Source organism: Perca flavescens, chromosome 1 (assembly GCF_004354835.1).
Source record: "Perca flavescens isolate YP-PL-M2 chromosome 1, PFLA_1.0, whole genome shotgun sequence".
Lineage (NCBI taxonomy): Eukaryota > Metazoa > Chordata > Actinopteri > Perciformes > Percidae > Perca > Perca flavescens.
Window position 1 is genome coordinate 15,929,137 of NC_041331.1, and position 13,691 is coordinate 15,942,827.

The following is a 13,691-nucleotide window of genomic DNA, read 5'->3' on the forward strand; positions in this document are numbered from 1 at the left end:
ACAGTATCTCAGTTCAGGAGTGCTAAATGTAGCCTACCTTATATACGTACCTTAAGCCAGTAGTGCCAGTTGTCTTTTTTTAGGAAAAAAAAGGTGACTGAATAAGTTTGTTGTCTTTCAAGTCTTAAATATTGTAGGTGATTATCTTGTTTAATCATAATCTCTCTGTGTGCATTTAATACACTGTCTGGTAAGTGCAATATTGCTGTGGAGGTCCCTCTTTCACAATGATCTGGTGTTCTGGGGGGTTCCGTACGAAGGGCTGCAAACAGAATTCCCCATGTTGCATAATCACATATTTCCTCTGGGGAAATGAAGGTTTACGGCCCTGAAATGTATCAAGTTCAGCTGCGTGTTCCCCCTCCCCCTCATGGCCTCCCCTTTCTCCCGCTGTCCCAAGACCACCTCTCCACATCGCACGAGACTCCCCAGCCTCTCTCCCTGTTTATCTTCATTTGCCTTACTTTCTCATCCGCCCCCTCTCTGTTTGTCTCACTCCATCCTTTTTTGCGGTGCTGTTCACAGCCAGTGTCAGGCTTCCTTCAACCTTCCCGTAGATGTTGCCCTCATCTGCACATGCTGTTTGTAATATGGGACACATGTGGTTTTCCGTTTTCATGCTTCCACACAAATGCAAATATAATACTGCTGTTTTAAAGCATTGCAATGAATAGTACATCATTGTCATCAAGTCATTATTCAACCCAGTAGGTCCATCAAACCGCACAGTAGCTCTTTAGCTGCTTTATGAGCGAAGGAAATAAAGAAGTATAGACATGCAATCAATAACACTACTCTAAATTGATATAATTTCTAAAATTGTGCTTTTTCTGTTCTTTAAAACCACAGCAGACCACTGTAACTGTTGATGCGATATCAGCTAATATAGATTATAGTTAGCCTATACATTTTACCCTAAGTTATGACTGCATCTGGTAAGCAATTACCAATATGTAATTATTAATAATACAAAATAAAACTATTTAGACATGCTGTTTAAACAATCTATTGGCATACATTCAGTGATGACATTATAAACAATGTCTTTTACTAGACAGAAACTCTGTCATTGCTTGAAAGAGTACAGCCAGATTTCATAATTTTGCTATTTGATAACTTTAATGCACAGCAGATGAAGAAAAGTGCACGGGAATCCCACATTTTGTAAAAAGAAAAAAAAATATTAAAAGGATTTATGATTTCAGGAGCAACTTATTAAACAAAATCTTTAGGTCTTGAAACACCTTGTAAGTATAATTTATGTGTCTGGTGTGCCTGTGTTGCGTCTTTTCTCTCGGAAGTCTGTTGCTTCACATCTATGACAGTTCTCTCTCATTCTCCTTGGCTTCAGCCTCTCCTTGTCCTGCTGGGAATACACAGCCTTGAGTCTGAAATGTGTTTATATTTTGAGCATGTTACAAATTATCTGCTAAGACTAACTTTGCGTGACTTGGCAGAAGCCTTCACCTTGCTCAGATGTTGTTTGGGTCAAATGTATTTCAGGGGTTTGCTCTCTCAATTTGACTGTCTTTATCTGAAAGGGGTTCTCCAAACCAGATGTGAACTCAGGAAAAAGGTAAAGCTCGTGCTCTCTCTCTCTCTCTCTCTCTCTCTTCTCTCTCTCTCTCTCTCTCTCTCTCTCTCTCTCTCTCTCTCTCTCTCTGTGTGCGTGCCTGCCATGTGTTTATACGTATGTATGAACGTATGGTGTAGGCAGCCTGCCAATATGTCTGTGATATATTTCTGCACTAACAAGACTCCACTACTCTACTCATATACTCACTTATACAATATGAACCCACAGGGAATTAACGTGACATTTGAACATTTTTATCTTCCATCATAAATTAATAGATTTATTCCCGAGTTGTATTACCACATCTTAACCTCCCTTATCAGATTGAGAGATCTTATTCATGCATATTATAGGTGGAGGATTATCCAAGGACACTAAAGTTTTCCCAAACGGATCTTTCAAATGTCTATTCAATCTTCATTGAGAACAGCTCAACAGATTTGATTATCTTGTCATTTAATCGGCTAAATTGGGAAATTGATTGCTTAATATCTCCGGAGGACTGCAGTCATATCAGAGTTTGAAAAACTGTAGTTGCTTAATGTGTAATAGGTTTTCTCTACATGCCTGTGCAAATTATAGATTTAAAGGCTGAATAACCCCGCTTTTATCAAATTATATTTAAATATTAGGTTAGAAATAATCCTCAAACATTTTGTAATAAGATCAAAATCACCGCAAATAACAGATCATACATTTTGTACTTATTTATCATAACAGTTTTATCATGTAGCAAAAATGAGGCCATATCACTTGAGATTACAGATATTTAAAAAGTTGTGACTAGATATAACAAGGTCAACTTTCTTATTAATGGTCAGCTTACAAATGGTAAAAAAAAAACTTGTTTATTTCTCAAATCTGACTTATTAAATTATTGAGGGTGTGTTTAATTTTTTATCACAGTGTGTCAGCAGAATACAATTCTCTCTTCATCTCACTGCAGAGCTCGCTGCTCAGCTTCAAAGTTTCATTATGTGGCAGAATAAAGGCATGGTTCATATCCAGATTTTCTTCATGAAGTTGCATGAAGCAATACTTTTTTTACATCAAGGGCCCTATTTTAACGATCTGAAAAGCAAATATCAAATGCCAAACGCAAGTTTGTGGGCGGATCCCAAATCTAAAATGGGTTTGTCTGAAGTAGCTACATTACTCATAGGTGTGGTTTGGGCGTAACGTGCAATAAACCAGTCCGAGCGTTATCTCACATGCAGTTCAACATCACATCTCCTTAAGTCCGCCTACTAATATTTCCTCATTTATGTAATCGACACATCCATGATTCATGGAAATGTTGTGTAAAACATAGGGCTGGGCGATAAATCGATTTTATCAATTAACTCGAATGTGTAGTTAACGTGGATTTGTTTAAATGAAAAATCGATTTTCTCCTTAACATCCGCTGACGCTCCCCTCTGGGCTCCCGTAGCTCCGAACGGGCTCATCCCTCCCCCCGCGCGTTTGCCATAGAGATACACAAACAACATGGCAGCGACAGAGACTAACATTAATTATTTTCTTAACCAGTCGTTTCATTACTTATCCGTAATCTCCGCCGAAATGACCGGTCACTCGCGGTGCTGTGTCCCCGGCTGAGATTCACCTATTCTGGGATAACTGAACAACCAGCTACCGCTGACCTGAAGGAGCACCATTCGGGGCACCAGAGGCGGTGTTGAGGAACTCTTTTGCAGCTCAACACATCTACTAAATGCCACTGATACGACTGAGCTGTGACGAAGGTCTGTAGCAGCTTAAACAACTTGCAATCGCCGCTCTGTAGCACGGAGCTGCGCTTCGACGTTTGTTTTTATCGCTACGAAGGAGCTTGCTACAGGTATGCTACATTCAAGAGACCATCATGGGATGTTAACGTATGTTACTCAGCAACAGGTGAAAATAGGGGCAAGGTTGCGCAATAACGCTAAAATGATTTAAACTTTTAGCGAGGAACGAGAAGTGAATGACCTGTAGGCCTATGTGTGAAAACAGCTTTATCTCACGCATCCGTTTTGTTGTTGTTGAATATATAGCCCCCCAAAAAAAAAAAAAAAAAAAAAACTGGTAGGGAAAACACTCAAACCAATTTATATTTCCACAAAATTGGCATGAATAATCATAATGGTATACATGCCCCATGTGTGTGCGTGTGTATGAGTCAAAACAAAATAAAACTTGTTTTGAACAATTTCTTTGTCATCTGCAGATTGATTTTAAGTAGACGGAGAAAAAAATCGTTTTAAATTTTAAAAGGATTTTTTTTTTTTTAAAAAATCTGGGATTTTATTTTTTAGGCCATATCGCCCAGCCCTAGTAAAACAAGGTCATATTTTTCCTTGTATTGATGTATGGTTTGCAAAAATGGGAACTGCTGGGTCCGTGAGATGAGAGAAGCAAAGTGTATGCGCGGTGTGCACACTCTACATTACGGCCAAGCATGCGCCCTTAAAATAGCATCTGAATAACGCGCCACTGACTTTAGACCAGGTTTTTCCAGGTCTGTGGCGGAATTGTTTTCTGAAACTGCAAAATAGCATTAGGGAACATTTACGCCGGAACACGCCTCCTCTTTTTGCAGAACCCCCCCCCCATTCCTATTGTGCATCGGGTGCACAATAGGAATGATACATGCGTCGCTGTACAAAGTCAATGCGCTAAATAGGGCCCCAGATGACAATGAATCAAATTACTTCCTATAATGTGAAATTGTTGCTTGTACTGCCAAATCCACATTCACTAGCAAGGACCACGTCACAACAATGTCATTTAGAAGTTTAATGAAAATATGGGATGTATAGACGTTAGAAGATGGATGAATGGAGGAAGAGGGGAAGGGGGATGATGGAAGAAGGATGTTCTGGGAGGACGAACAGAGGACCGGTTGGAGGAGACTCAGTGTGGGGGTTCCGTCTCGGAAGAGTTTTCACCCAAGCGTATTACGGACCCCTAGACAGTACCTAGATGAGACATGAGACCGTGTGCACCGGATTGAATAGGAAGGGAAGAGGAGATGAAGGGATGAGGGTAGGAGGGATGAAGGGATGAGTGTAGGAAGGATGAGGGGATGAAGGGATGAGGGAGGAGATGATGATTTGATTAGTGTAGGGATGAATAGAGGGAGGGATGAGGGGGGGAAAGTGAATGGATGAATGAAGGGAGGGATGAGGGTGGGACAAGCAATCTGAGACAAACGGGGCAGTGGTGTGGTTGAGGCGTGGCCCCGCTCCCGAACCTAAGTCAAAGCTATAGTGTGTAGTTTCTGCCGCCCCCATGAGGAATTCTAAATAATGACAACAAAACTGTTGGCGCGTCCACATGATACAAGCCTTTCGTGACCGCGCACAAACAGTAGTCTACAGCTAGTAGCCAAGGTGGACACGGAGGATTAAAAAACGTGATAGACTCTTCAGAAAAGGTAATTAAATTCACTCGAGGTTCTGCATGGGAAAGTCACCGGACGCCACAATCCTCAGAACATAGCCATTAATTAGCTTTGTAGCAACTCATTTGGCAATGGGTTGAATATAACGGACGTTCATTAAAGGTGCCCTGCCACATGTATTTCATTACTTTGTGGTAATGTCTGAAGTTCTACCATGGACTCTGTAATTTTTGTGGAAAAAATGCCTTGGTTACCTTGTTTCAAGCCATTCTAGCGTGATATAGAAAGCCTGCAGGAAGACTCAGCACGATTTTTTCCAGTTTATAATACTCAACGAGCTAAGCTGCTTGACTCTGATTGGCTAACAGCTAGCCAATGAGAGCCTGGCTATCGACATCCTTTACCCAGCGCAACTGGGCGAGCTCATGAATAGTAATGAGCTCAGGCAATATGACGTCAGACTGACCAGCTTTTGTAATTGGCCTGATTTCTCTGCTTATTTCTTTTCGGTGGCTAGAGCTGACAGAGGAGGTAGCAGTTCATTTTCACGTTCACGACATAACACAAACACATATGGACCTAACATAAATTCATTTCAAATAATATAAGTAAGAACGGTTTCTTGTGACAGGGCACCATTAATATCAAGAAGTTACGCACTAAAGCTTTAACCAGTTCACTTCATAAAAATAATCAACAGTATTCGCAGATGTGGGTTGTATATTAGCAGGTGTCTGATGTGAAATAATGACTTGCTGAAGAAATGTAGAAAATTTAGCAAGTCAAGGAGCGCCAGATATTTTTTCTAAAAAACTGTCAGACCAAAGCAGGAAAAAGTGCTTGTGAATGTTAGAAAAAATGACATAAAAAAGATGTCTGTGTTTCTCTCTTTCTACTCAATGTGTGAAGGCCCTGACATACCAAGCAGACGGCCAAGAACTAGTGGCGACGAAGGCTGACTGTGCCTTACGTCACCCCACGTCGCCCCACTTTGTCTTGGCAAACGTTCTGCGCCTGCGTGAGAAAATAACTCCCCCTATGTTAGCAGGCGGCGGTAATCTATTCTTTATTCAAAAAGGAAGTCGAAAAGAAGTCTCTCGGCAGTGGGAGCGGAGCGGAGGGACCAAACGGCCTGCTGCTGGCTCGTTAGCTAACACTAGCTTACTCATTTTACCCAACATGCCTTCATGCTACACTGGTTACAGAAAATGCGCAGAACAAAGTTGTCACTCATCTGGCGATAGCAATCTCCTTTTTAACAATCTGACAAGAGCGTGTGAATGAAACATTAACATTAACGTAAAATTTTACAAATTTATTTGCCAGCTGGTGGGTCAGCTGGCTCCAACCATGGTACAGAGAGAGAGGAAGAGTGATCTATGCTCTTTATAAGTTTTATGGTAGAGGATATTGAAATGTAATTTTTTGCCAGTTTTGACTGCTATTGAATTAATCAGATGAGATGAAGATGAAAAATGCGAAGAGCCTTCTGTGTGCGCTCTCACGGTCCTTTGTTTGCTTTCCTCACAATACTTTTCTTCTTACTTTACTAGGCTGCCTACTTTTTTAACAGCTCTCGTTCTAGAAGTGTTTTCCCCGTTCTGTATCTCCATTGACGTTTCATTACTGTAAATGCTTTTATAAAGAGTTTTAAGCCTGGAACCAAGCCAACCAGCTACAAGTGACCTTAAAACATTTGATTCGGTGCAAAATATCATTTTGAAATAGGTAAAAAAGCAAAGGTACAAGACTGTGTACAGAAACTATCATAGACTTCAATGGTAGAAGCTCGCTCTAGCCGTTGGTGGGTGCGGTAAACATTTCCATGGTCCCATCGCTGCTATGCTTAGGATTGTGGGTAGTGTAGTATTTCTCTATAAGATTGCGAATAAAACATGTTTTTCTTTAAACATGATGGAGAAAATGAATGGGATTTTACTTCTACTTTTACTACACACTGTTGAGCTCTAACGTTATCCCCTGTATGGAGAAATTGCAGTGATATCATGCAGAGAGAGTTGGCCTTTTAAATTTGAAATGAGTATTTGATTAAGTCTGTTATAAATGTGGGAAGGTCTTAAAACAAACGAAATAAAATTGCCGCATAAATAAACGTGATCTTGTGGTGTACAGGGTTATTAACTCGGATGGAAAGAGATTGCATAGCATACACATTTCTTTTGTTGTTCATTTTGTATTTTATTCTGGATATCTTTTCACCAGCAGCAGCAGAATATTTTAGCATTTCAAAATCACACCTTGATAATGAAGAGGGAATCAGTGAGCAGCTACGATGCATTTGACCACAGTCTGGTCTTCAATGCAGGAAGGACAGACAGATCATCCACAAACAGATTGTCCTACATGCTCTAATTTTACTGAACATGCATTTGTAGTTTATTGTGCTTCTAATTTGTGTGCTCTGAGCACTTGTACCAGGAAAAAAAGACAAGTCCAGCTTGCTTCAGCACATCTTGGTCAAGCCAAATCTCCATTCTAGACCTTACTGTTGATCATACAGGTCTCCTTATCTGGCTGGGTGTAGATCATCTTTGGAAAAGGATACAGTCCTGACTGTGTAATACATTTTACTGTTTTATAAGTAAACACTTAACTGTTTTATATGGAAATATAATATTTAACTCAAAATAACAATAACATTGAGTAGACTTTAGTGGTTTTACAGTTTGTGTACCAGTTGAAGCTATTTCAAATATTTCCTTGTTTCAACATCTTATTTGAGGATGTTTGGAATAGTTGAATGTGCCCATCTGATATCTGTTGCTTATGAAAACTACAACATATTATTGAACATTACATAACTGCTCTATAACTTGAGGAGAGTGGAGCGTGATGTCAGTAATGAGTTTACGTGTGTCTGTTAACATATATAATATGTGATTGAAATCATACAAAATTTGCAACTCAATAGTCCTCGGCTTTTTCAGTCCACCCTCCTCTCCTCTTCCCTGCACTTCATAGGGATGAAGTGAGATGCTATATGCTCCCTCCTGGTCTTCTTCCCTCTCATCGGCCTTCCCTTCTGAGACAGGGCTATAAACATTTCTTTGCCATTTTTAGTCCTCTTTGCAGAGGAGTAAGCGTTGAAGTAGTTTTCTAGGAAAACCTCCTTGAAGTTGCAGTTTTCATTGTAGATCCTCTGTAAAGGATGAGAGAAACATTACTGCAATACTGTTGTCTTTACTGGCAGTTCTTGGTCTTGATTATTTCAAATGGATGTTTTGCAATAGTTCTATTTCTGCTTGACTGGATCATCTTAAAGAAGTGTATGCATTTTCTCATATATTTATATATTATATATAAATATTACCTTGCCTTGCAGCTGTCCAGCCTTGTTCATAGAGATATAATACTGACTCTTCACACCTTTGATAGCCAGTATGCCCCCCTCAGACACTGTCCTGATCTCCAGGATACCTGCCAGACATTCACACAGTTAGGAAAATGAGACATATTACAGGACAGATAAGACACTATCAACATCCAGCCTTCACTCCAGCTCTACAACATTCATCTTCATTAACAAACTGGATGGAAGTTCCTGTGGTTAATCAGTCTGTGGTCTCTCTGGCTTTATTCAAGCCTTGTTAATTGGCCTTGGTGGCCATTACACAAACCACAACCTATGTCATAGCACATATGGGAGAAAGATTAGGCCTCGCTCTCCTGGGATTGAGAAAACTACCTCCTTGAATGAGCTTTGCACGCTACGTTTTAGGCCTGCTCTTCAAATCTGTGGGAGACTAAAAACACTCATGCTTAACTATTTTGGTTTGTGATTTCTTATTATTTTGTTATGCAATATACATATATCTCTTCCAGCTAAAGGCCTCCATCACTTTGTCAGGTCTCATCATAGGAAAAGCTATTATAAGGTCTTCCCTTAGTTCTTGTGGTATGATGTCGCTATTACAAATATGGTGAATCATAAAACATTAACAAATTAACACTATATCCAAAACTTGTAACAGTAAAACTAAGATTAACACACAAATATGCATTTCAAGAACTCTAACAGAGTCCATCTCATTGATTGTTAGGTAATATAAAAACCTTGTTTTTAATGTTAATGTATTGCAGAAATTCTTTCATTTGACAGGTAGCTCCTCAGACTGACATTGAGCATGCTGCATTTTAGTATTTGCTCGATCACAAACAGATGGCAGTGACCCAATCTTGATTTGGAATGTTGTTTGTGCTCTGCTCTGCTTGCACTTGATATTTGACTTAATATTACTGCCCTTTGACTGTGCACGCACATGTATTTAACCCTGCTTTTCTATTCCCCTGTTTGATTTTATTTATCATGACTTAACAAATTAACACATTAACACTGTTGCAGCTATATCTTCATTTGTAAAGCACTTATAAATTCAAAGTCAGTTGATCATTAATTCATTGTAATATATATTGGTGGCAACTGTAGATGCAACTGCATGTTTATTTCTCAAGTAGGGATTTCACTAAGTGCTTCATGCTTAGTTTGTTTTTATGGTTGGTAAGAAGCGTGGAACTGCTATTCCCATAATATTACATGTAACAGCTACCATTGTTTGGTCTACTGTGTAAAGATGGAACACATTTCTACGCACATGCACACATACATATTGTTAACATTTTGGCTCAGACGGAGATAGGATATCCTCAGCTTGGACAGATTAGTCATCACTCGCTGGTCCAGCCTCTGGCTAAGTAAACTCATTTGTGGGTAATCCCTAATCTTACTTTCTCTGAACAGAGTTTGAATTCATTGTTTACATTTGCTTCTAAGGATGTTCTGATGTTGAGATTAATATTGCCTGCTTCATACTAAATACCTTAACAACACTATCTGTACTAAAACTACAACATACTCCATATCTTTATCAGATTATCTGCATTTCATTTTTGGCAAAATACAGTGAATTTAATTGTGGGTGTAATTAGTCTGTGTTATTTTTATTTGGCTGCATTTGAGTGACTTAATAGGAAACTAGGTTAAAACATATTACTACTCTACTGTCTTTGAATTCCCTGTTTTCTAGTTGTCATGCTGTGGTTTAGAAGTTGTTGATTGCCTACTTGTAAGTTGTTTATCTGCTGTTTGCTGTTTCTTAAAACAACGTTTTTGTAACTATATTTCGTAACAATTTTGTTAGAAGTAAGTCAGTTATCTTATACATAACGTGTTTGTTTGCTTTTGAGCACTTCTTTACACATTCAGAACAAAATTGTCCTGGAAACTGTTGCAATACTCCTAAATCACCAGAATGCACACATACTATTTTCTTTTTCAGAAACATTTCTACAGCACAACACTCTCTTTTCTATAATGCCCAATATCAGTGTTAGACATTCTAGTTCTCTATACATTGCAGATACGAAACACATCTTAGACGTTTAGATTTTTAATCAAAACAACCCTTTGAAATGCAATTAAAAAAAAACTTGTGCGGTGCAACAGATGAATTCATTGGAAGTAAGTCTATATTTTTGTTGCAGAGGCACACAAAATGTGGAGGCCCAAAAAAATGCAGCTCCAAGTTTCTCATTTTGGTTTCTTCTTTTTGGTAAAGGAAAAAAAAAAGGCTTTCATGCAATCAGCTTTTCAGGACTTCTTCACTGCAGCCAAAAAGTATGACTCACTGATTTATTACATATATATCTGCATCACACTGGTCTCATCAAAGCCTTATTGATTACATTTCTGTGTGCTTTTAGCGTGCGATTGTCAGCCACATATGGGTGTATATAGTTTTTTGTCTTGCGTTGCCAATTGTTGCACAAGCATCTTTTCCATCCACTTTGACGCATTTCCCTGTCAAGTCAACATTCCAGCCACCGCCAGACTCTCAGATAGGAGGAAATGATAACTACTTAAAACATCCTCATCTTGACCGAGATTTCCAGTGGTAAATGTTGGTTCTAAAGCAACAAATTTAACAATTTACTTTGTTAAATTACAATTACCATGGTTATTAAATAAAATGAGTCACTCAGCAGTGAACTGGCATGCCTTTTTTGACAGTTGTGCTTTTAATTGTATGGAACAGTAATTTTGGACTAAGCACCGTATGGTGGCTGTGTTTGTGTGAGATGTCAGTTGCTAACCATAGTTTCATCAGAAGGTTAATATCATACGTGTTTCCATTTCTAATATGTATGCCAATTCTTTGTCCTAAGATCTCATTCTGACACTGCAAGTTTCTGGGAGAGTAAATCAGGCTGAACAAATGGGTGCCTGTGGCGATACGAACCTGAGGTCACAGGGGCCTGGCACCCATCAGGCTCCAAGACCTTTCAGTTTACTTCATTACAGCCTGTGTTTAGATGGTGTTATGGTTTAGCAAGCCAAAACCCCCACCTGCTATATTTTACCTCTGTCACTTTGACCGCTCTAACAGAGACACGTGACCCATTAACATTGTGATTACACTGTGGAGAATTCTGTACAATAACACCTCCCATGTGCTTCTGTCACCTTGACAGGCCAAAGGTTTTTCACTGACTCAGTGGAAACATCTCACAACTAAACTCTGCATTGTAAAATTACAGCATTTTAAATTCTCGGACCCAAGCTCACAGCTACTTTTAAGTTGATTGACATTTGGAAAATATGTTCTGGCAAATTAGTGGTGTTTGTTTATTACTAATAAATGCAGAGGAACTCATAGTGATCCATTGGTTTTAAAATTAGACAAAAAGTCATCCTTACTGTAGCAGTTGGTGGGATCTTGACTCCCAGTGATGTTGCCATAGTCATCAATTGTTAGGAACCACTGTGTGCGACTGAACAGCTGTCGGATGCGCACATCTCCTCCCTCCATGTAATCGTAGTTCCTGGTGTGGCGCTCGTGTTTGGAGCAGTTCATGATGGCAGAAAGTTGTTCTGGAGTGCAGTCACTGTAGACCACACACACACTGCCGAACAAGAAGATTACATGCAGGTACAGTCCAGAGAACAGATTTTGAAGGTTCCATGTCAGCATCCATTTGTGCATTATAATACAATGCAGTGGGGATCAATGAACAACATACTTAAATGTGAGATAGAGATCTGTGCACTATCCCTCTGCCCAGTAACCCCCTGATCGCTGACTTGTAAGACTTGTGCTGTGACCTCCGGGTCCCTGTTCCTGCAGCAGGGGTTTCTAGTCGGACGTTGAGATGGGGTGGTTGTTGAGGAGACTTTGTGAAGCTGGTTGTGGACGGCTGAAAACTGTTGCCTGGTGAGAAAACAGGTGACGGTATTATGAGATGATGTCTCTCTTAGTCCTCAGTGACGATCTGCGTTGACGGCTTCATCCTTAGAGACCATAGTCCGACAAGGGACGTCATAATCCAGGTCAGGAAATGTTACACAGGATGTCACTATAAAAAAAATATATATTTGATTCTAGCTAATGCAGTTGGAAAAAAATCAAACTCACAGGTTTGCTTACAAGTTGAGATTTTTGTTAAAGCTGCTTCAAAAAAATAATAGATGATTACTAGGATTCAGCCAGTTCTATAGTAGAGTTCACAAAAACAAACACCTTACAAAGAGATTCTGGTTTTCTGTTCATACAAATATGTTTTGAATATTTCCAAGCAATAAATCAAAATTCCTGTGGTGTACTTTGACACATATGTCTTTCTGTCATGTACACAGAACAGTGAAATATTGCATCAATTCCCACTTGCTTCACAAGTCTATCGTCTGTAATCTTCTCTGTATTAGCATACATACAGTATGTACTTTAAAACAAACTATGCTGCTTTTCTTGTATAAAAAAAACAACAACAAACAAAAACAAACCATAGTTTATGACTTACATGTACTCTGAGTGATGACAGGACTTGTCAGAGGTGTGTTCCCTTTCAGAGAGAGTTTTAATTTGAAGACTCTGTAGTTCTAAAGCTGTAGTCTCAGTTGCAAACCAAGCCCAGTAATGCAGTAAAGCTAAGCAAGAGCTGGGAGCTTCTGTCAATTCCCATAGATGTCTCCCTGATTCTGGCAGGCTGACTATGTGCATCTTCCACTGTCGCTGTTCACTCTGCTTAGATAAATGCCTCCTGCTGACCTCACTTGAGAGCAATTAGATCCCAACCAGTCAGCTGTCCCTGGCCGAGATGCAATGGAGAAACACCCTCTGCCTGCCTCTCGCTGTCACTCACCCATCGGACATGAGAGGGAGCTATAAACGCTTATAATAGCAGACTCTCCTTGGTATGCACTCCTAAATACTTTAAGAACATTTGCATGCACACTCACCCTTGCAGAACTTTCTACAACCTCTCTGCCATTTCCAAAAAACATCTCAAACTTAAATATTTTTTTGCTTGTTACTGATCTCATTATGATTCACATTAAGATGTAGTGACGAAGCTTTAAAGAATTTATTCCCTATCAATTTAAATGTCAGAATTAATTAAAAAGTGGTTTTACTTACCTGCACTGAATCATTGGTTAGAATTTATTGACTGAAGTAAAAAAAAACTTCAAAGAAGCCCTTTAGTTCTCATTCTTATTGAGTGTAATAGTGGGAAGTAATAAGTTATGGCTGACAGGTATCCATCCAAGAGGAGAAAAACAGAAGACATAACTTCTCAGAGGTAGTCATCTCTTTGTCAGGGGTCATGCACTCTTTCACTTTTCGTGTTTGTATTTAAAGTCACAATTTATTGCCTTACATACCTGGCCTTTCCTTGGACTCACTACTTCAAAAGTTTATATGGGCCCTAATGACG

At 39.3% G+C, this 13,691-nt stretch overlaps 2 protein-coding genes across 6 annotated transcripts in view; one reads left to right on the forward strand and one right to left on the reverse strand.

The window, feature by feature from the left end:
* secisbp2l (SECIS binding protein 2-like) overlaps positions 1-13,691 on the forward strand; it is an 82,057-nt gene that overhangs the window by 10,728 nt on the left and 57,638 nt on the right. The window lies entirely within an intron of this gene.
* On the reverse strand, positions 7,192-13,024 carry fgf7 (fibroblast growth factor 7). 2 transcript variants are annotated; one of them, XM_028573783.1, is made up of 5 exons: positions 12,777-13,024; positions 12,000-12,332; positions 11,677-11,882; positions 8,293-8,399; positions 7,192-8,121 (listed from the first exon to the last, which is right to left on the reverse strand). In XM_028573783.1, exons 3-5 carry the CDS (start codon positions 11,831-11,833, stop codon positions 7,906-7,908), a joined length of 480 nt encoding a protein of 159 aa, XP_028429584.1. In that variant the 5' UTR covers positions 11,834-11,882; positions 12,000-12,332; positions 12,777-13,024; the 3' UTR covers positions 7,192-7,905. The 2 variants fall into 2 exon arrangements, with proteins under 2 accessions (XP_028429584.1, XP_028429577.1); XM_028573776.1 differs by having other exon boundaries at positions 11,677-12,332.